A 23,751-nucleotide genomic window follows, 5' to 3' on the forward strand; every position below is an offset into this window, starting at 1 on the left:
AGGCTCAGGCCTGTCTGTTTTTTAAAAATCAAACTTTCTAAAAATCTATCATTCAAACTTTAAAAAATATTGATCATAAAAATGATTTTTACTGACCAATGCAGTAGATTTTTCACTGTTTTGCAGTAAAAAACTATTGCTTTTAAGAAGCCAAAATGTCGTGACTGCTAAGCAGTGAAATTTCACTGCTTCAAATTTAGAGAGTAGATAGCTGTGTTGCTTCGATTTCGGAAATTGCTTTATTATCAGTGATAATGTAAGTTTTTAAAATTGTATGTACAATTTCGGATACATGCGCTCAAAATCGCAATAGTAGGTAGTTTGAAAGAGCAGGCAAAAATTCATCACCTGTAAAAATTTCGAGTGATAAAGTGCCTTTTTCGACTTTGGTGAATTTTTGAAAATCAAATTTATGCCAACAATGAGGGAAGAAATCAAATTGACGTACTTGTAGAAAGCTTAAGTTTAGGGTATACCCTATTTTCGACCTGCCATATCGATTGGAAACTGTTTCAAACCGTTTGAATATTTCTAGATCCTCCAGCAAATTTTTGAAACGTGAACTTTCATGAAATTTTATCAAATGTAGTTAGAAAGCCGAACTTCATTCCGCAAACTAATTTCAATACGCTACGAAGTCGGCTGCAGGTGAATTTCAAGTAGTTTTGGAGCCTCCACTGGCTTTTTTTAAATTACTGAAGCCTCCAGTAGATCTTTGAAACTTGAAAATTTTCACAAAAATCACATTAAATGTAGGTGGAAAGTCGAAGGGGCCAAGTGATTTTGGAGCTTTCAGCAACTTTTATTCCTTGAGTCTCCAGCAGCACATTTTTAAAACTTGAAATTTTCACACAATCTTATCAAATGGAGTTAGATAGCCGAAATTTTCAATTCGATATGAAGTGGACTGCAGTGGTTTCAAGATGTTTTAGAAGCTACCAGCTACTTTTTTGAAATTTAGATTTTCCAAAAAACGCCATAAAACTCGTTCAAATAATCTAAAGCTTGCTTGCTCGTGAGTGGTGCCTGTTAATGACCTTGACAGATTACGTACTTACCCGTTAGGTATTTTTATTTAAAAAATCGGCATCGCGACTGGGTCATTCCATGTCAACTCAACCAAAAAAAGGCGATTTTGAAAGTCATGTCTTTCGATTTCGCTCAATTTTTTTTTACAATATGTACCCACCCAGTAAGTAAGAAAGCCGCAATCAGTTTAGTCCCAGCCCCCTCAGGGGGCGGGTGGGGGGGCTTCCATTATTTGCACATTGTCTCGAGGTACTCAACTTCAGCAGCCCATTTCTCCAGAACTATGATACTTTGATCAAAACTGATTTCACAGTTCGAAAGGGCATTGAATTTTGAACTTTTTAAGCATTCTGAAATTTTCAAAAGTTGAAAGTTGAACTTTCAATTTGAAAGTTCAAATTTCAAAATGGCGCTGTAAGTGGGAGCTACCATTTAAAATTTTGAAAAAATTTCCATAGATGTACATTTTGATACTTTTTTGAAATATTGAGGTTTCGAGATGGAACTCTTTGACGGAGGGGGAGCACCCCCACCCCCAATTTTGGGCGAAATTTTCGAAAGAAAATCTGGGGCATGTGATACATCAAATTCTATGTTTTTGGGGACGCTGAACACGAATATGACGTCAGATTTTTGATAGGACCCCATCCACGGCCCCCAGCACCTCCCCAAAGGGGGTAAAAGTTTAAAAAAGCGTTTTGTTCGTGTGACACATGGAATAGTATGTTTTTGGTGACGCTGAACACGAATATGACGTCAGATTTTGGATTTGACCCGTCCACAGCCCCCAGCACCTCCCCAAAGGGGAGGACCCCCCCAAAAAATGGTCACATTCGTGTGACACATGAAATAGTATGTTTTCGATATCGCTGAACACGAATATTGCCTTAGTTTTTCGAATCGACTTCACCCAAGGCCCCCAGAACCTCCACCAATTGGTAAAATTCCAAAAAAAATGTTGGGGCCCCGTGGATGGGTCCAATCACAAATCTAACGTCATATTCGTGTTCAGCGTCACCAAAAACATACTATTCCATGTGTCACACGAACAAAACGCTTTTTTAAACTTTTACCCCCTTTGGGGAGGTGCTGGGGGCCGTGGATGGGGTCCTATCAAAAATCTGACGTCATATTCGTGTTCAGCGTCCCCAAAAACATAGAATTTGATGTATCACATGCCCCAGATTTTCTTTCGAAAATTTCGCCCAAAATTGGGGGTGGGGGTGCTCCCCCTCCGTCAAAGAGTTCCATCTCGAAACCTCAATATTTCAAAAAAGTATCAAAATGTACATCTATGGAAATTTTTTCAAAATTTTAAATGGTAGCTCCCACTTACAGCGCCATTTTGAAATTTGAACTTTCAAATTGAAAGTTCAACTTTCAACTTTTGAAAATTTCAGAATGCTTAAAAAGTTCAAAATTCAATGCCCTTTCGAATTGTGAAATCAGTTTTGATCAAAGTATCATAGTTCTGGAGAAATGGGCTGCTGAAGTTGAGTACCTCGAGACAATGTGCAAATAATGGAAGCCCCCCCACCCGCCCCCTGAGGGGGCTGGGACCAAACTGATTGCGGCTTTCTTACTTACTGGGTGGGTACATATTGCAAAAAAAATTTGAGCGAAATCGAAAGACATGACCCAAAAACGTTGGTTGAGTTGACATGGAATGACCCGACTCCTGTTTGAAACGTATTTTTGTGCATCAATTTATTCGATTTCACACTTCTTTGAAAATTTCAAAAATTTACTCTTCCTCCTTGGTTTGAGGGAAAACGATACAATTCAGTTAACATCCTCTTTTGGCATTTCTCCGAAATAGATTGCTGGTAGTTTCAATCCATTTTGGAGCCTTCTACACCTTTTTAAAAACTTTAGTTCTTTAAAAAATGCCACAAAATCTGCCCGAATTGATAGTGCGTACTGCGCATAGTGAATTTCGGCTTTCCAACTCCATCTCATGAAATTTTGTAAAAATTTTAGGTTTCAAAAATCTCCCGGAGGCTCCAATGATTTCTAAAATATCGCTGGAAGCTCCAAACGATCTGAAATTCACCTGCAGTCGACTTCGTGGTGTATTGAAATTAGTTTGCAGGATGAAGTTTGGTTTTGATGAAATATCATGGAAGTTCAAGTTTCAAAATTCTGCTGGAGGCTCCAGAACTACTCAAAACTGTTTCAAACGTTTTGCAATCGATTTGACAGGTCGAAAACAGGGTACATCCTAAATTTCAGTTTTCACATCAATTTGATTTTCTCACTCATTTGTGGCTTAAATTCGATTTTCAAAAATTCACCAAAAATCGAAAAGTGCACTTAAGCTCTTGAAATTTTTGACAGGTGTTAAACTTTTGCCTGCTCATTCGATCTGCCATTGTACGGTTTATAAAATTACGAGCAAGTCCTACGTTGGAACGCAAAATCTGCAATTTCAGCTGATCTGTCAATCAAAATGGCAGGCATTGTGTACGCATGGCCAGTTTTTTGAGGACAATGGCTAGAAATGTTCTTTAGAACTCCTCCTTTAGGGAAAAATTGCCTGGGAGGATTGGCAGGGATGCTCAGTAGATCCTTATGCGGGCCCCCAACAATAGGCAGCTTCAACTTTTGGAAATTGTTTTCGACAATCTGGACAGTTATGATAACTTACAACGAATTAATTTTGAAAAAAAAGTGTCTGCAGGATTTCGAAAAATTTGATAGACCTGCTTTGCATTTGAAAATTGTCTTTTTTCTCGTAATATAAATTCTGTGATTTTTGAGCGAAATTTTCAAAATATGTGTTCAATATAGTACAAATTTTTAAATCCAAAATCTTCAAAACAAAGTTTCCAAAAATAACGAAAAATCAATTTCAGAAGCTGTAATTGTTATTTTCGTGCACACTGCTTCAACTTTGGAATTAGCAATTTGTTTCCTTTGGAAATGTCTCAAATAATCTAAAGTTGTCTCTTCAAATTTTTTTGTAGTCTTGGATTTGGGGACATTTTTTTTTGAAAATTTTAGGCCTAAGAAACGTAAATTTTCAACATCAATTATTCAAACTTTAAAAAATGTTTAAATTCGAAAATAAACTCCTCACATAGGTAGTATACAATTTTATTTACTTCTCAAAACGTGATATTTTGAGAGCTATTGCCCTCACATTGTTCGGACCTTTTTGCCATTCTTTTTCAAAACTGAAACTTCTAAAAAAATCAGTCAAATTTTGAAATTTTCAAGCCAAAAAATTGGTGATTTCCCATAAAAAACATCGTTCTTTTACTTATCAAAATAAGACTTTTCAAATGCTTTTGCCCTTGCTCTTCTTAGGCTAATTTGTTTGTTTGTTTGTTTTATTTTTTTTACAAAATCGAAAATGAAATGTTCTTATAAGTAATTACAGTCGGGGAGCCCACATAAGGGTTAATTGCACCCCCTGTCGATCCTCCGGGACAACTTTTTTCTCAAAGGGGGAGTCCTAAGGAACATTTCTAGGTCTTGTTCTGAAAACAAATGACCCTACTTACCCTACTTACAAAATGGCGGCCATTTTGATTGACAGGGGACAGCTGAAATCGAAGATTTTGGATTCCAACATAGGACTTGTAGAAATCTTTTAAACCGCACAAAGGTAGATCGAAAGAGCAGGCCAAAATTCATCACATGTCAAAATTTCAAATGCTAAAGTGCCTTTATCGATTTTTGGTGAATTTTCAAAAATCATATTTTGGCCAAAAATGTGAGAAAAAATCAAAATTTTACCAAATTGATCTAAAAAGCTGAAATTCGGGATATACCCTGTTTTCGACCTGCCAAATACATTGGAAACTGTTTGGAGTCGTTTTGAGCAGTTCTCACTATGCTACGAAGTCGACTGCAAGCGGATTTCAAGTCGTTTTGGAGCCTCCAGCGACTTTTTGAAAACTACTCGAGCTTCCAGTAGATTTTTAAAACTTGAAATTTCCCCAAAATTTCATCAAATGGAGATGAAAAGCCGAAATTAACTCTGCACTCAAATTTTAACACCCTCTGAAGACGACTTCAGGTGGGTTCAAGTCATTTTGGAGCCTCCAGCGAATTCTTGAAAGGTTTCATGGTGTTTTTAGGAAAATTTAAATTTCCTAAACGTAGCTGGAAGATTCAAAATCTTTTGAAACCACCATGCAGTCGACTTGACACTGTATTGAAATTAGGCAGAGTATTTCGGCTTTCCAACTCCATTGAAAATTTGTGAAAATTTCAAGTTTCAAAAATCTGGTGGAGAATCCAGTAATTTTAAAAAAGTCGCTGGAAGCTCCAAAATGACTTGAACTCACCTGCAGTCGTCTTCAGAGGGTGTTAAAATTTGAGTGCAGAGTTAATTTCGGCTTTCCATCTCCATTTGATGAAATTTTGGGGAAATTTCAAGTTTCAAAAATCTACTGGAGGCTCGAGTAATTTTCAAAAAGTCGCTGGGAGCTCCAAAACGACTTGAAATCCGCTTGCAGTCGACTTCGTGGCATATTGAAATTAGTTTGCAGAATGAATTTCGGCTTTTCAACTCCATTTGATGAAATTTTGTAAGAATTTCGAATTCCAAAAATCTGCTGGAGGTTCCAGAACTGCTCAAGACGACTTCAAACAGTTTCCAATCGATTTGGCAGGTCGAAAACAGAGTATGTCCCAAATTTCAGCTTTTTTAGGTCATTTTTCTCACATTTTTGGCCAAAATATGATTTTTGAAAATTCACCAGAAATCGATAAAGGCACTTTAGCACTTAAAATTGTGATGAATTTTGGCCTGCTCTTTCGACCTACCTTTGTGCGGTTTAAAAGATTTCGGACCTGCTTTTTAAATTTTTTAGAGTCCATTTAATCAAATTTTTGCTTAGCAGTTGTTTATCGACCATTGCGAAAATTCTTAGTGTTTTTCTCGAACTATATCGCGCTTTTGAATACAATAACCTACTTTTGAATGCATTCAGACGGCTTTTTATCAAACTTTCGCATTTCTTAGTACAAGAGAACGCTAATGACAGATGTGAAAAGGTCATTCGACGGTTTTTGCGAATATTTTAATTTTTTGTAGAGTCGCTTCGGCATACTGATCTTTTAAATGAGCTTTACGTAGGTATGTGAAAAGCATTTCCATATCGAATGAAATGTGCAAGTTCGATTTAAAGGGGTCTGAAAAATTCAAATCACTCGTAAGGGTCGTCGAATGACCTTTACACACCTGTCAAAGCTTTTCTATCTCGATTCAAATGCGAAAGTCTGATTAAAAAATTTCTGTGATTGGTCAAATACTGAAAAAAAAAAAAATACAAATTCTCGCAAAATCACTCGAATAAGTAACATTAACTAATCTGTTGAATAAAATTAGACAGCTTTTGACTGAAAAAAAAAAAATACAAATTCTCGCAAAATCACTCGAATAAGTAACATTAACTAATCTGTTGAATAAAATTAGACAGCTTTTGACCTAATTTCGAAGTATTCTATTTGAACTGACGCATTCGATTTGAGATAGAAACTCTAGATCACGAGTCGTAGGAGATTGATTATGGCTGAGGCATCAAAAATATATGAGGTAATTTGGCATCACTCGTATACGTGGTAAAGTGGCTTCACGAAGTATATAGGGTAACCCGGCATCACCAGTATATGTGGTAAAATGACATCATGAAGTATATGCGGTAACCTGGCATCACGTGTATATGTGGTAAAGTGGCTTCACGAAGTATATATGGTAACCTGGCATCAATCTTTTTGGCAACATCGCATGATGCCACTAAGTCGTTTACACACCAGAAGCCACATTACCAGCAAAATTATTTTCTGCATACCTGAACTTCGTAAGTGAATATAAGTCTTCAGTTGATAAAATAAAACATAACTGTGCCTTCAAAGTTGAAAAAGTGCAACACTGACATAGGGATGCCAGTCTCCCGTATATATTCTTGGATGCCAGACTACCGTCCAACGACTATATATATATATATATCTATATATATATAAACTTTAAGGAAACCTGAAAAAAAACTAATGGCCCCACAATGATCCCAACACCCCAAAACGCAAAGAAAATTTACTCCGGACCGAAACTGTCACAGTTGAGACAAATACAGTACCTGACTTTTCTACGAAAAGCCGGTAAAAACTCCAGATTCGAATATGTACTACAATTTTGAAAACATATCAACCGACATACTACACATCGATGAGGGTCGATTCCTAATTATCGCCGCGCCGTTTGGGGGGGGGGGAGAGTCAGGGCCAACAGTGCAGGGGATTGAATTGAGGCCAACACTGGAAAAGGGATCTGGGACACCTATGCAAATGATACCCACTTGAAATTTTCAAAAAAAAATGATTTTTGTTTTTCAAATTTATGCATATCAAAATTGACCTCTTTTTTTTTTGAGAATTACCCATTTATTTACAAACTACAACCAATTCAATCAAGCTTTTTTTAGAAACTACGTAATATTCCATATGTTGTTAAAGTAGCATAACTTCAAAAAAAGTTGAAATTCAGGAGGGGGCTGAGGGCTTCGGAGGGGCTGTGTGAGTGTAGCAGAAAATCTGACGTCATATTCGTACTCAGCGGTATCGAATCGTAAGAAAACGACACCAAAATCATCAAAGTAAGTTTATTTTGAAAATATCAAAACTTGAGGTGGGGGCTGTGTGAATGTAAAACAAAATCGGACGTCATATTCGTGCTCAGCGGTATCGAATCATAAGAAAACGACCCCCTAATCATTGATATTCATGCTTCCCAAAATTCTCATTTCACCCCCCCCCCCTTAACACACATGTTTCCAACGTTTCAGCGCGACGCACCAAACCAAAAATTTCGGAAAAGGTACATGGTGTTTGGGGGTCAAAAATATATCCAAAAAAACGTGTTTCTAAAATTGTACCTTGCAATCTTGATTCTTAATAGGCATAAAAAAATGAAAAAAAACACCATTTTGAGGGGTAAATATGAGGGGAGGGGTTGAAAATTTTTGTGGGGATACCTAATAAGGATATACATAACATACTTAAAAATTTTCAAAATTGGTTGAAATGGGGCTGAGAAAAGTGTTATTGAAGTGTCGAAAAAGGGGAGGGGGTGTGGATATGAAATTTTTCACGCGGAAGTTTCTCAATGGTATCCATCTTCCATGATAATATCAACTCTTTCCATTTCTAAAAAGACTTTTTATAACGGAGATTCAAAAATGAGAAAATGAATTTCTGAATACGTAAGTAGTTTTCTCTTAAAATCAAAGTTGACGTTAAAAAATACAAAAATTATTTCTCAAAAGGATTCGTATAATATGTAAACATGAAATCAAAATTGAAGCCACGTGTAAAAGAAGTTCTTCAATGATTAGAATCAGAAAAAGAAAAAAAAAAAAATATTCCTTGGCAATAAAATATAAATGCATTTTTTCACGCCCCCCCCCCCTGTATTTTACCTAGGGAAGTACCTAGGTGATCATCTTACGTTATAGTGTAGGTAGAGGTACATAGTTTTATGTTTCTTACTTACCGCCTTCTAATGATTTTGCGATAAAGATTTCGTTCGGCAAAATATGAAAATGAAACGCAAGATTTGAAATACTTAAAACCACCATCGCGGTATAGGTAACTGTGAAGCACTATTTTAGGTATAAAATTTACCTATTAATAATGGATGAGTTATGTTAGGTGACAAAGGCACCGTTCGTTGAATGATGAGAAATCCAGCGTTATCATTTTATTATTCCGATAAAAATTTCAACGAGCCCTTCAACCAAGCAGAACACAGCGAAAATGTTGACGTGTTTTACATTTTCATATCTTTTCATGGAATTTTACATGAATCAAGGGTGATGGTTAGATTTTTCTGATGTATAGATCCAATTTATGATTTTGATATCACAACATGGACTTTCATTACCCAATAAGGAAATTTATTACCACCTAAATATTCAATTTTTGGGGTCATCATAATTATTCATCAGAAATTTTAGTAGGGATGAATTTTCATTGTTCTGATCAATGCAAACAATTTTCTCAAATTCACATTCCAATAGTCCTACCAAGTTTACACACATTCAGACATGTTTACCCATACATCACGTGATGTTACCATGTAGATAATTCATAATTACGTGGAAAAATCACCGAGTTTTGCTTTGTTCGTTTGATGTCATCCCATCAACATCTATCAATTTGAATTTTTCTCACTGACGTTGCAACCAAATGAAAAAAATGTCAAACCTCAAATTTGAAAGTTGACGAAGAAGTTCATACATATTTTTAATCTGATAACCTATCTGGAATTCGTATTGCAATTGCTGAAGAATTGCAAGTACAGAGTTAGCTTCGTATTCGGAGCTTCTTGCCTCTTGCATTTATAACCTTTTACATAATGTTTCCTGTTCCTCTTATTTTGCAAATTCTAATTATTTGAAAATTTTTTTTTGGTTTCAGGATTCTTGTCGAATAATTTGAATACTTGAGCGGATATCACAATATCTCATCATTACCATTGAAATACTACTGTCGCACGACGTGTTTCGATCAATGAATGTTGAACAAGGTGCAGAATTTTTGCGGTAAGTCGAAGAATAATTATACAATAGCAAAATTATACGTACCTATAGGTATATATTTATGGCTGTGTATGAACAATTATTGAATATACTTAAGTATTTAATACCTTCAGCTAATCAGCTTAGTTGCAATAGGTAAGGTTTGTATGCCACGTATTAAAGTTACAAATACGTATTATGTACATTTGGTTGAATCGAATTTAGTCTAGGTTCGTTTACAAAAAAAAAACGTCTGTTTTCTATATTTTCAAGAAGTGTCTGACAGTAAACTATTGCTTTCATTTGCCTTGTGGCTGTGGCTAGACATTGAGCTAATGCTTGAGCAATCCGAATCCGATTCTTCGATTACCTAGGCGCAAATTGAATTTTTTAACACTTTTCATAATCACCAGAGTAGTAAAGGGTAGAATTCACACCTTCGATGAACGAGTATAATAAGGTTTACATTTCAAACAAGCTAACATTTTCGAATGCAGCGTGTAAAAATAACATCCAAAGGTACAAAAATCTCAAAATTGATTTTTTAAAATATATAACCTTATTAGGCACTCCAAAGGTGCGAACTTATCTTCTGAATGGTAAAAAACTATTGACTTACTGGATCTATCTTTTTTAGCATGACTTCTAAATCATGAATTATTCTTGTAAAGTCTGGTCGATTTTCTGGCAAATGGTTCCAGCATTTAAGCATTAGGCAGTACCTGTTACAGAAATTTCGGCATTACAATATACCTATCCTATACATTAATTATGGGCATTCATTGGTTTCTGGACAAAAATGATATAAATATCGGAAATTAGTGATTTTGTCGACTACTTGAAGTCTATAGGTACGTACGTGTCCATCGAACAGCCTTCTGGTTTTTTCATACGGTATCCTGATCGAATGTCTTTTAGTAGTTTTTTTGCGTCGTCGTACGTAGCATAAGGAACTTCGCCAAAAGTCACTATCTCCCAAAGTAATATGCCGTACGACCATCTGTGTGTATTAATAAATGTAGGTACATTCTTATATTCAAGGTATAAAAATTGAAGCTAAATTGTTGAAAAGCTCTATAGGTACGTAATTAAATGTATGTAATCGATCGCTTTTCCTACCTAAATACTCTACATTATTATGCATTTCTCATGTTCATTGCTACACTTACACATCAGATTTTGTTGAATGACGTCGATGCGTTATGGTTTCAGGTGCTATCCATTTTACTGGAAATCTGCCTTTGGACTTTTGTTTATAGTAGTCAGAATTTCGAATATCTTTGGCTAATCCAAAATCAGCTATTTTCAGCACATAATCGTCAAATATCAGGATATTTCGAGCAGCGAGGTCTCGGTGAATTAGCTGAGGAATTGAAAAATATTTATTATTTCAGTAGAACTCGGCTGTTCGCCTGGTCCACTATCAACTTGATGAAAAAACTTACTTTTATAGAAGCCAAGTATTCCATGCCTGTGGCTACTTGTAGAGCAAATGTGAGCAGAACTTTTTCAGACAAGTCATTTACGCTGGCTTTTGAAGGTTGGTGGTGGTTTCTGAGGAAGTCGAGTAAATTTCCATGAGGAGAGTATTCGATGATGACGAGCAATGGCCCATTTTGTGTGCAACATCCGAGTAGACTAAGTACGTTGTCATGTCTGCCGATTAGTTTCAACAGTTCCATTTCGGTTACTAAGCTAACCATGTCTGTGTCCTTGTGGGTGGCTGTGAAATGAATACACAAAATATGTAAATTGATTCATCATGTAAAGTATCTACAATTTTTTAATGCACTTTTCATTTTGTCAAGTGACTGCATCACTCGAACCACCTTGAGTGAGTTTTGGTAACTTTTTTTTTTTCATTTTGCTGAATCTTCTCAAACATTTCGAATGTCAATCGTTGCGATTTTTGTAGTACCTACTTGTTTTTGGTGTTTCAAGTCACTTGAGTAAAATTTTTGCACTTAGAAAGAAAATGAAGAGTGATATTCCAAAACTCGCTTTGTCCATTTTCACAACTTTTCAGGAGAGAGGAAAAACAGTTTCCCTTTAAACGGGTAAATTGGCTTTTTAAGCGAGTTTAGCACTTTATTTGGGTGGATTTATGATGGGGAAATATATAATCGAACGATAAAAAGGGTGGTTAGCACGATAACCATTTGAACGATAAAACGTGGCTTAGTAACGGTAGTTTAGGTGGTAAGCACAGCATTTTTCAACTATTGAAAAAGGTTGTTAGCCCGATAATTTTCATGATAAACACGATATTTTTCATTGATTAGCACGATATTTTTCATTGACAAAAGTTTTAGGGTGTCGAAAATCATATTTCAGAAATGAATGCAAATTTGGACGTCAATCTTTTTGATTCACAGGTATTTTGAGGCGCTGAATTCATTTTTGTCGTTATTTTGGTTCGAACCTCAAATGGGGGCCCTAGGAGGAGGATGCAAAGGGGTAAATATTTTGGAAAAGTCGAGTAGAATATTGATATATACGTTTTTTGGACTCCAGAATTCATTTTTGATGTTATTTTGGTTCGAAACCCAAATTGGACTCCAGAAGGGGGGTGCAAAAGCCATCAAATAGGTAAAAAATATCAGGCTCAGGTGAAAATTTTCCGAATTTCAACTTTCCCTTGGCAGCAAAATCCATCCCATTAGGTCAAAAACATAAACGAGGTCGTCCGGCGTTATCTCGTAAAGCTTTATTGAAATAGGTACCTACTACCTACTAGAACACTTCATTTTTTATTCACTCGCAAAAATCATATACTTTTTGTCGTTGATTTATCCTTATTTATCGTGGACATCACTTATTTATCGTTCGTTCTGTCAGAAACTTCTCGTGGAAATTGTTTATTTTTTATTGTTCTTACTATCATATATATCGTGGATACCCACGACCCTCTTCATTTAACAGGCCAGAACCGCGAAATCTGGCAACAATGTTATCAGGCCCAAGTCACGCCAAAGATAACATGCGTTTAAATGGGCCTGATACAATTTTAAACAGTTTTTCGTTAAAAAACATTTTTAACATTGATTTTTTGAAAATTTTGTTGCATAAGATCGAAAGAGAATAACATTTGCAATCGAATGGTGTACTCATTGTTGAATTTTAGTCAATTTACTATTAATCAACTCGGAATTTGTGTAAAATGATTGTTGGGTGTCCTCTTATTATCACTAATTGCACCGAATATTTTCATTCAAATTATATAAAACTATATATCATTGGAAAGAGGATAAAAAACGCTACATTTTGAACAATACGAGTTTCAAGTAATCTGTCATAGTTTTGAGAAAATCTTCAATTGAAAATTTGAATTCAATTATTTCAAATACTGTAACAACTAACTCAACACTCATAGCACTCAAAAGGTAGCATTTTTTATGCTCTTTCCAACGATGTACAGATTTGTATAATTTACATGAAAATAATTGCTACAATCATTGATAATAGAGGACCTTCAATAATTGCTGTACACATTTTCCCTACTTATAAGCTTACTTACGAAGTGAAATTCAATAGTATATATACCATTCGATAGAATAATTAATTTTCTTTCGACCATGCTAAAGAAAATTTCAGTAAAATGTACCCCATAAAAAGAAATTAACGAAAAACTTCAAAAATGTATATTTCGCCATAACAACAATGCGTTTTCTGGGCCTGATAATCGTAAAAATGCGGTGTTGCCGTTAGCAGCGGTTCCGGCCTGTTAAATGAAGAGGGTCGTGGGATACCACCTAATTTATCGTTTGTTTTTTAAGAAATCGTGCAATACATTTTTTTATTGTGAAATACACTTTTTTATCGTGCAATCCTCTTTTTCATCGCGAATACTTATTTATCGTGATAACCCACTACTGTTATCGTGCTAACCCCCTTTTTTAAAGTAACGATAAATTGCACCCTTTATGATGTAGGAGTGTAGGTATACATTTCATCCACTAAATACTGTTGAGAAAAATTTCAATAAAAATGGACAAAGCGCGTTTTGGAACATTATTTTTTTTTAATTTTTAGTGAATTGGCTATTTAGGTGAGTTTAACACCTCATTTTGGTAGGTTGATGATGTAGGAATGTGAGTTAATACTTCATCTACCAGGTACCACTGAAAACCCAACTTCAATAAAAATGGACAAAGCGAGTTTTGGAATATCACTCTTCAAATATACGTCTCCCACAAAAATCAAAGCTTATAAAAATACCTAGAGACTTACTTTTCAACATTTTTACTGCTGCTGTTGTGACGACGTGTGGCTGTAAGAGGCCTGAAACATTTCCTGTGACAACTCTTCCGAACTCCCCTTCTCCTAGGAAGTCCCCCAGAACAACGTTTCCTCGAGGAATTTCCCACTTTTCATCCAATGGTAATTCATATTCACTCCTCGGTCCTTCATATTCACTCCTCGGTCCTCCATATTCACTCCTTGGCGTCGGTGCCACTTCATCTGTATCTGCTATTGGATAAGATTCGTATACGATGGTGACGTTTGGTATTTTCTAGAATTGGAGAGAGATGGTAGGTGTAGGTAGATAAGATACGTGTGAGGATAAAATTCATGAATTTCGTAAAAAATCTGCCAATTGCGGGTGTTTAATGGCTGTGTATTGTGAAGAGTCCACCAGGATATCTTTCAAACTGGTATTCTTCAATTTGAACAAAACCAAGCTATAGGTATCAAAAGAGCATCTCCTGAAACGTCTGTTTCCAAAATTTCAGTCTCTCAGATTCATTTTTGGATTTTTGGCGAGTTTTTGAAATTTTAAAATTCAAAAAGGTTGTTTCAAAAGCGATTTTCAAACTTCTTCAAGTATTGAGGTTGCAACATTTGGAACTAATACCCCTATTTCAACTAAACGACAACTAGCGCGGCACCTGAATTTGCATTTAATTGAGGTAGCAACTTTTGGAACTATACCCCTATTTCAATTCTAAAACAATGCAAACACACTAGCGCTGCACCAGGGGTTGCAGCCTCAATTGTATAAATTTTTTGAGCGAAGTTAATCAAATGTGAAAAATTCTTTCAATTCAACTCCTACGCACGAACAGTTATCTGGAATTTTTCAAGGGCCAAAATTGCTGATTTTAAAAAAATACAACACGGGTAGTCGGGTATCAAAATTAGAGATTTTAGGGACGCTGAATTCATTTTTGAACTTTTGAGCAACGGTAGACTCCAAACATCGAAATGGGTTGCAAGGGGAACGAAAATACGAAAGTTTTAAATTTTAACCCTTTCGTCGCCCTGTGAAGTGTTAATTTTATTCTAACTGCTGCGATGTAAAAATTTTTTGTCGAATTTGTTCAAATAAACCGGGCAAATAGTGCTTTTAAAAAGGAAAAAATTGGGACATCAATTTTTTCTTCGGGAATATGTTCAGATGGACCCCCTGAACTACCAAAAAAAAACCGACCCTCCCAACCCTGGAGCTAATTTTTTTAGGGGGCTAAATAACCGGTTGCGATTCACATTTTTGGCGTTTTACTCCGTAAATATTAGGTTTACGAGAAAAACTACCATGACTAAAAATGTTCCCCTTCAAATTCTCGATAATTTGATACTACTCACGATACCCACCCCTCAAAGGGGGTATCTGAAAAAAGGCATGGAAAGATTAGGCGTTTCAAAAAATGTCAGTCTAATAAATTAATCAAAGTTACCACTTAATATCATTCGTTTTCGCTCAAATTTTGTTTACAAAGTCTACACACCCAACTACTAATCGAACTACCATTGAATGGACTTCAACCCTCCCCGGGGATTGGTGGGGGGTGCTTGATTTTTCAAGTAACACACAACTGGATCATGTATTCGAAAAACGAATCTGGACGTGCGATATATCGAATAGTATGTTTTCGAGGTCGCTGAATACGAATATGAACTTATTTTCTGGGTTCATCCCCTCAAAGTCTCTCTCTGCCCCAAAAAGGGGGTCAAAATTTTGAAAAATCGTGAAAAGTCGAGTGATATATCGAATAGTATCTTTTCGAAGTCTCTGAGTACGAATATGAACTTATGTTTTGGTCCCAACCCCGCAAAACTCCTGTCTGCCCCAAAAAAGGGCAAAATTTTGAAAAATTGTGAAAAGTCGAGTGACATATTAAATGGTATGTTTTCGAAGTCACTGAGTAATATGATCTTATTTTTTGGTTCCTACCCAACAAAGGTGCCAACTCCCTTGCAAAAAAATGCAACTTGTCGCAGCTTGAAACAACTTGTAATTAAGTTGTGAATAGTTATTCTTTGGATAACTTGTACATTTTACTACTTGTTTCAACTCTTCAACTGGAAAAACAAGTAAGTAATCAGCTACTTGTTATTTGTGTTGAAGACTTAATGCGAGTAGTTGTTCTTTGAATAACTTGTACATTTTACTACTTGTATGAACTCCAGAACTTGGAAAACAAGTAGGTAATCGACTATTTGTTATAGTTGAGTTAAAGACGTAATACATAACAAGTATAAAATTTTAAACAAATCCAAAGAACAACTAAGTAGGTATTTACACAATTTGTCAGTTGCCACGTAAGCTAAACATTTGACCAAGACCAAGACCAAGCTTCAACAATGATATAGATACTTGTTGTGAATTGACTATTATTTTATTTGATGTCAATAAAACACAATATATTAAATTCACATAAGACAAATTATGAAAATTTAGTGAAATTTTCCAAAAAGCAAAAGATTAAGGATAAGAATTTCAAGGAAAAATCACTGTTGATAAAATCACTAAAAATAATCAAAAACAAGAGTGATGATGTAGAAAAAGCTGACAAAATATGTACAACCAAAATCGAATAATATGTCGTTCAAACTTGAAAAACGTAAATACTTAGAGCACCAAAATTGGTGAAAGTTTAATAAAATCTGACAAAAATTGCATATGAAAGTGTTGAAAACATGTTTACAAATGCAAAAACGGTTGCCTAGGTGGCTGCAGTTGCAGAAATATATCACACAACTTTTCACAATTTTTCAAAATGTCGACTCCCTTTTTTGGGGGAAAGGGGGACTTCGAGGAGCTGAACCTAAAAAATAAGTTCATATTCGTATTCAGCGACCTCGAAAACATACTATTCGATAATTCGATATATCACTCGACTTTTCACGATTTTTCAAAATTTTGATCCCTTTTTTGGGGCACAGAGGGCCTTTGAGGGGTTGGACCCAGGAAATAAGTTCATATTCGTATTCAGCGACCTCGAAAACACACTATTCGATATATCGCACGTCCAGATTCGTTTTGCGAATACATGATCCAGTTGTGTGTTACTTGAAAAATCAAGCACCCCCCACCAATCCCCGGGGAGGGTTGAAGTCCATTCAATGGTGGTTTGATTAGTAGTTGGGTGTGTAGACTTTGTAAAACAAAATTTGAGCGAAAACGAATGATATTAAGTGGTAACTTTGATTAATTTATTAGACTGACATTTTTTGAAACGCCTAATCTTTCCACCCCTTTTTTTTAGACACCCCCTTTGAGGGGTGGGTATCGAGCGTAGTATCAAATTATCGAGAACTTGAAGGGGAACATTTTTAGTCATGGTAGTTTTTATCGTAAACCTAATATTTACGGAGTAAAACGCCAAAAATGTGAATCGCAACCGGTTTTAGCCCCCTAAAAAAATTAGCTCCAGGGTTGGGAGGGTCGGTTTTTTTTTGGCAGTTCAGGGGGTCCATCTGAACACATTCCCAAAGAAAAAATTGATGTGCCAATTTTTTCCTTTTCGCCCTCACGTTTTTACGTTATTTTCCCGCTCTAAAAAAAGGAATTGAAATTTTATGTTTTGGAGCGTTAAATTTTTCCTTTGCGAGTCATAAGAACAATTGGAAAGATTTTCAGCCGATGTGTCGACACCAAATTTTTATGCGTTTTTGTTTGGCTCTTCACCAGTGAATTTGGCTATGGAAATCAACATACTCTTTCAAAGACATTGAGGAAAGTTGTCAATTATTTCCAAAATGAGATGATCACTCAAATATGTACATTCTCTCTCAGGCGTTAAAGGGTAAAGGTGAGGTGGGATGTTGTTAGCTGAATTTGTGTTAGAAATTTCTGAATGAATACTTACCAATATGGTTGATGCATTTTTGTCCAGCTCGATTTCGTTTTCGATCACGACGCGTTTTACGCATTGCGACATAGATATCATTTCCATACCCATTTTATTTATTTGTCGTTGCATTTTTCGCGATCGTGCTGCAGATCTTCTAGAATAAATAACGGATACGGCGACTACAGTAAATGTTACTGCCACTATTAGGCTTATTATTAAATTGATGTTTTCTGTTAGCCAATTTGTTGATTGGTTTTTTCGCAGGATTGTTGAATTTGAACATTTCTGTATATCACGAAACCACGGATCAATAATGTTGGAAGTATCATCTAAGCTATAGTATTTGCATTCTCCAGTTTCTGAATTCCACATGCACGAGTAGTTCTTATTCAGACATGCTGTGCATTGATCACTCATATGGGCGCATTTATACACGACAATACGTGTGTTGTATGTGTTGTCAAGTGGTAATCCGTTCAATAAAACTGACCATTCGACTGTTATGAAAGGTTTTGATTCAGCGTAGGAAAATATCTCATCATTACATTCGAATTCTCCCTCAATCATACCATTTGCTGAAAAAGCTGTTTTGTGGTAAACGTCCACAAATTTTATGTGGTTAGAGTCAAATACAAATTTGCAGGTATATCTTCTACGAGCAATCTGTAAATTCTCTGGTATCCTATGATACGCTTGTATTTGTTTCCTCTGTTCTGTATGGGCAGGTATGTAAATGTCTGATTTATTTTTGAAGAAAAACTGTGGACAAAACATCGCGTTTTTTGAGTATTTATTTCCATCGTTAAACGATTCACGATTCTGTTGAGTGAAGTTGGTGCTGCTAAAGTTTATACCGATTACTATATCATTTGTTTTCCAAATTGCATTATCTGTGCACCTAAATTCATCTGCATACCAGTGACATGGATAAGGAGAAGTTATACACGATTTACACGATTTGTATGTTGTACAATCAAAAAAATGAATTTGCATTTTTTGAAATGGTGGGAAATGGTTGGTTTGAACTGATAGTTGAGCTCCTATGGAATGATTATAGATCGGTGTTGGAGGTAAATGATTAGGAGTGGGTGTTACGCAGTTAATGCTATTTTTATTGCATATGGTTGTTGTATTGATAGAAAAATTGCTGAATTCGAATAAACACATTATTGTATGGTTGATGAACGGATGCGAAGGTATTAATTTGAAGCTCACATTCGATTCCGCTGTTCTTGAGAATTTGTCTGCAATACTTGAAGATGCGTCTATATATTTATTGATGTCATGCGAGATCCAGTTGATGGGATTTTGTTCAACATCACACTCTGATTTCAAACAACATTTATTACTTGGAAAACACCACCCACAATAAGGATCTTTCATCACCAAACATGCTTGTGATGTGTTATATTCATCGCAATTATGTATTTTCACTTTGGTGAGCTTCTTTCCAGTCATGACATATAAAAAGTTCGTTGTAGAATCAATCAGCATATCCCAATGTACCCAACTCCCCGCATCAATGGTTACGTCTTCATATTTACTTGCAGTACTCCGATCGGGCGAATCAAATCCTTTTATTGATATTTTCTGTAGCTGACCGTCACTGGTACCAAGAAACAAGATTGTGTAATTGTAGATCGAGGTAACTACCATTGCGGTCACAATTACTTCACTAGGTGTACGCAAAAATATCAGCTCTCCGATCAGCGGTTCATCCTTTTGAATCTGAGAATGCAAATTATTCATTCGATGTCTACATACTGAGACAGTTTCTATCCTTTCATCCGCATAGGGGTAGTCTTTTTGTAGCGTGTACAGAATATCTGTTTTTAAACCAGAATCTGGATTTCGCTTTTGGATATAGGCATATTGGATCGTGTCTGCTAGATTCACATCTGGACCTGAACTGCAAAGTATAGGAACTCTATTGCACGAATTGTTTTTATTAGTATCTATCACAATTAGATACCCATTTACCGTACGCCCCCGATTAGTGTTGGAGGCGATAAAATAGCCCACATTTTCGGAACTGAAACCATACACTGATTCATCATAGTGTGAATTGGGACACTCATTTCTCGTAAAATAGGAAGTACTATTTTGTGTAATAACCAAAGAAAAATATTTTTGCTGTGCCCTAACTTGAAATTCGTCAGTGATAGGAGTGAAACTAGCATACAGTGTTTGTAGTGGTGTTGATGAATTCTTTGTTAAACTGGGACCAATGAAGGCTACAGCCGGATTCGAAAATTCGCTTTCTACAATAGGTTCAAACCATGTTCTCCAGATTTTCGAAATATTACTGATATCGTGAGCATGGCAGATTCCCAAGAAAAAAATACCGCACGATATCAGTTGCTGATTCTGATTGTCCAATTCCAGCACATGGTTCCAGTCAAACTTTGTTATATTTCGTTTCAGTTTATGTGAACAATTAGCAGCAGTACAATCTGAAGGACGGAGTTCTGATATAGTGTAATTAATTTGCAGCTCGAGATCTGTTGATAGTTGATAAATACGGTTTGCCGCGCCTATATATACCCATCTTTCATATTCATCTACTGCCAAGTGATCGAACCTTACTGCGTTTTGATCTGAAAACACTCGCCAGGTTTCCTTACCTGACTTTGCATTCGAGTAATTCGTGTTCAGGCAAAGTATAAACGCGTGTATCACTTGTATGAGTAAGAGCATTGGAAAATTCATTGCGAATAAAAATTTCTTGTGTTTAGTCTAGCTACGTTATCGTTCGTTTGATTTGTGCATTATTTTTTCCCCTTATGATGTAGATAAAGATAGTATCCTTTTGAAATATCTGGAAGCATAAAGAAGATGTGGACTTCAGTGTTATAAATTACATTGATGGTTGATGAATTTAGAAGTACTGCATGAGAAAGTTTCAAAACTGCGCTATAGTCCAGCATATGTTAGTAGCACTAATTCCACCCCTTCTCCCTACCCTCTGGGACAACTTCTTTCGTGAAGGGGACATCCTAAGGAACATTTTTCAAAGCAAACCTGACCTGTCAAAAAAAAGTTTGTTCCATTCGCAAAATGGCGGCTATTTTGTTATAGACAGGTCAGCCGAAATCGCAGATTTGCGGTCAACTGTAGGTTTGTAAATTTTTCAGGTAAGCTGAAAAAAGTTCACCTTTTTTTGGTTTTTATTATTCGTTTTGCCTGGTACTATTTGTTGTGTTTTCTTGTATGTAATAATATTATTGATTAGCGAAATAATGAACAGCGCTGAGCAAATTCGGGAAGGATCCAATTAACAGGGTATCTATCACGCAGTGAAAGTGGTGAATGTGGCGAGATGGCGAGATATAATTGGCCGCGCGGATATCGTTAAGATGTAAAAAATGATGTAAAAATTTGTCTTAGGGGAAAGACACATTTTTACATCATTTTGAGGGGTAAATATGAGGGGAGGGGGTTGAAAATTTTTGTGGGGATACCTAATAAGGATATACATAACATACCGAAAAATTTTCAAAATCGGTTAAAATGGGACTGAGAAAAGTGTTATTGAAATTTCAGAAAAGGGGGGTTCCCAAAAAGGGGAGGTGGTGTGGATCTGAAATTTTTCACGCGGAAGTTTCTCAATGGTACCCATCTTCCATGCTAATATCAACTCGAACGCTTTTGGCGACCATTTCACCCCTCTTAGGCCCCCATAGCCATTATGTATTTTTCAGGAAACCCCTTTTTTAGTGGTTCTAGCCCCACCCCCCTTGGGGTTGGAAACTTTGCTGACCCCTCATTCGACGCGGAATTTAGAGGAGAACAAAAAACAAAAGGAATTTTTCGTTAAAATGCATATTTTCGGGAGTGATACGCCAAAAACCAAATTTGGGGGGCAAAAGGTCCACAAAAAAGGGGGAAGCGTACACCGGATTCACCCGGACACCCAAAATTCGTGTTCGGCGTATCAAAAAACCCCCTATACCAAAATTCAGCTTGTTATCAAACTTTTCCCTATAGAATGTTAATTCTCCTGGACTAAGATCAAAACCGTTACTATAACATTATCATTCCAGATTATAAAGTCAACGCTCCTGGTGGCATTACAACATGGATAAAGCAGGTAGAAACTCGATTTAAACTGGCAAAAATTACATCTGAGGAGGATAAATTTGATCATATGGTTGTGTCACTGCCACATGAAATAACAAATCGCGTATTTGATATAATAAACAATCCACCAACTGTAAGTCCTTTTACTACATTAAAAGATAAAATTATAAAAGAATTCGAGCCAAGCGATGCGGAACGTGTTAAAAAGTTACTGAAAGGTATTTCTCGAGGTGATTGTAAACCATCTGAGTATTTTAGAGAAATGAAAGCTCGCCATCTCGCCACAGTGAAAAAGTAGTGAATTTTGTCGAAAAGGTAGTGAAAAAAATGAAAAATTCAAATGCGTTCCTTTTTATCGAACTTCATTCCGTAGAAAAGAGCTCATTTGTCGATTTTTTTGGAGATTGAATTACACATTTTCAAGAGCTTTTGCCCTCACTTCGCTTGGGCTATTTACCTACTCTTTTTCCTCCATAACTCATTGTTCAAATTCAAGAAAAATGTTGAAGTTTGTATTTAAAAAATGAACTCCTTTCTGCACGAAGAAACTTTTTTTTACTTCTCAAAATATGATTTTTTTAGAAGCTTTTGCCCTCGCTTTGCTCGAGCTCGTTTGTTTTTTTTTTCAAATTTGAATTTTTCAAAAAAAATCATAATTTGAATTTCAAAATTTTGAAGCAAATTAACCTTTGACTATATATACATGGACTGCTATCTCCTATTGTTGTTGAATGGGAATCGTGAAGCCAAAGCAATAGAGGTACTAGATCGGGACATGGGCTCTGAGCATGCGCGAGATTTCGTTGCAACGAGCGTAGCGGTTGTTGGAACGTAGGAGGGTGTTCGTCGCTCCGTGGTTCACCGTGATTGGAAGGTGCGAGGGTGGGTGGGATTCCTGCGCGCGCATGAAAATTCCCGATGCTCCCGATCTAGTACCTCTATTACTTCGGCTTCATCGGCAACAATGAAGATAGTAGTCCATGTATATATAGTCAAAGAAATTAACTCATCGCACAAAAAAAATCATCGTTTTTTAGCCCTCTCAAAATACTGATTTTTGTAAGCGTTTGCCTTCGCTTTGATAGGGTCGTTTGTTTCTCATTTCCGCAATTAAATAATTCCAGACTTGAAAGAGAAATCAGAATTTTATACGTTGCTTGTATGAATATTAGGCAAAATAAAATTGGCAACTGTCACCAAAGTAGTCGCCATCTAGTGGCTACTCTCCTAACTAACCAAAAGGGGATAACATTTTTAAATTACATTGCTCTTATGGGAGAAAAATTCTATATGTTGCTTGTATGAATATTAGGCAAAATTGGCATTGCTTGAAAAAAATCTGAGGATGTGTAGGGGGAGATTATGCAGATCTGGGGTGCAGGTTACTGCGATCCTTAGCTTCTAGGAAAGGATTTACGAAAGTAACGAATCTCTCTACATGAACAGGACCCCCTGAGTACCATTGGTTCAGTCCGAGAACCTCATGGGGGTCCAACCCTAGATATCGGTTGGGGTTTGAGCCAGAATTAATAAAAACTCGTAAATTGAGAATTTACTCCTTGTTATTTCCTCTGGGTGAGTGACCAAGCCACCAATATCATCATAGGATGAAATTTGAGTGTTGGGAAACGAATATAAATACGTAAATAAGAACACAGATCTTCTTCAAGTACATCTAATTATCTCAAATTATGAGAAAAGAACAACATGAAGTTGATATCTGTTGAGAGTAATTATTGGAGAAGGAAAGGGAGGTTGAGAATTACTACTAATTCGTAGCCTATTCTCGGATTGGTATTTTTGGATAAAAAATTGGTAAAAGAAAAGATAAATACCTGGGATTTATGTTGAGTTGGGAAGACAATATAATTAATTCCAACCATACTAGGAATTAATTAAAAATTGCTTGTAGTATGGTTTACACTTCCGGAAGTTCCAATACACCTGACTTTATAGAATTAATAATTATAGGGAGTATCACAAGTCAGTGTGAAAAGATTCCCTATCCAATTAAATTGGACACGTAAATAAGAGGC

General features: G+C 36.1%; 1 protein-coding gene and 1 long non-coding RNA gene across 2 annotated transcripts in view; one reads left to right on the forward strand and one right to left on the reverse strand.

Annotated features, from left to right (window-relative positions):
- Positions 1 to 23,751, forward strand: part of LOC135837814 (uncharacterized) — a 76,435-nt gene that overhangs the window by 51,341 nt on the left and 1,343 nt on the right. Inside the window, exon 2 of the long non-coding RNA XR_010557258.1 lies at positions 9,457 to 9,581. This is a non-coding gene — a long non-coding RNA (uncharacterized LOC135837814). The remainder of the gene's footprint in view (positions 1 to 9,456; positions 9,582 to 23,751) is intronic.
- The window catches only part of LOC135837771 (plexin-A4-like), a 64,362-nt gene continuing 50,256 nt past the window's right edge, over positions 9,646 to 23,751 (reverse strand). Inside the window, exons 2-8 of the mRNA XM_065353159.1 lie at positions 17,651 to 20,453; positions 13,788 to 14,070; positions 11,003 to 11,280; positions 10,727 to 10,920; positions 10,417 to 10,557; positions 10,177 to 10,279; positions 9,646 to 9,927 (exon numbers count right to left, since the gene is read on the reverse strand). Coding sequence (XP_065209231.1) covers positions 9,826 to 9,927; positions 10,177 to 10,279; positions 10,417 to 10,557; positions 10,727 to 10,920; positions 11,003 to 11,280; positions 13,788 to 14,070; positions 17,651 to 20,344 — 3,795 coding nt within the window. The 5' untranslated portion in view covers positions 20,345 to 20,453 and the 3' untranslated portion in view covers positions 9,646 to 9,825. The remainder of the gene's footprint in view (positions 9,928 to 10,176; positions 10,280 to 10,416; positions 10,558 to 10,726; positions 10,921 to 11,002; positions 11,281 to 13,787; positions 14,071 to 17,650; positions 20,454 to 23,751) is intronic.

The sequence above is a fragment of the Planococcus citri genome, chromosome 1 (genome assembly GCF_950023065.1).
Source record: "Planococcus citri chromosome 1, ihPlaCitr1.1, whole genome shotgun sequence".
NCBI lineage: Eukaryota > Metazoa > Arthropoda > Insecta > Hemiptera > Pseudococcidae > Planococcus > Planococcus citri.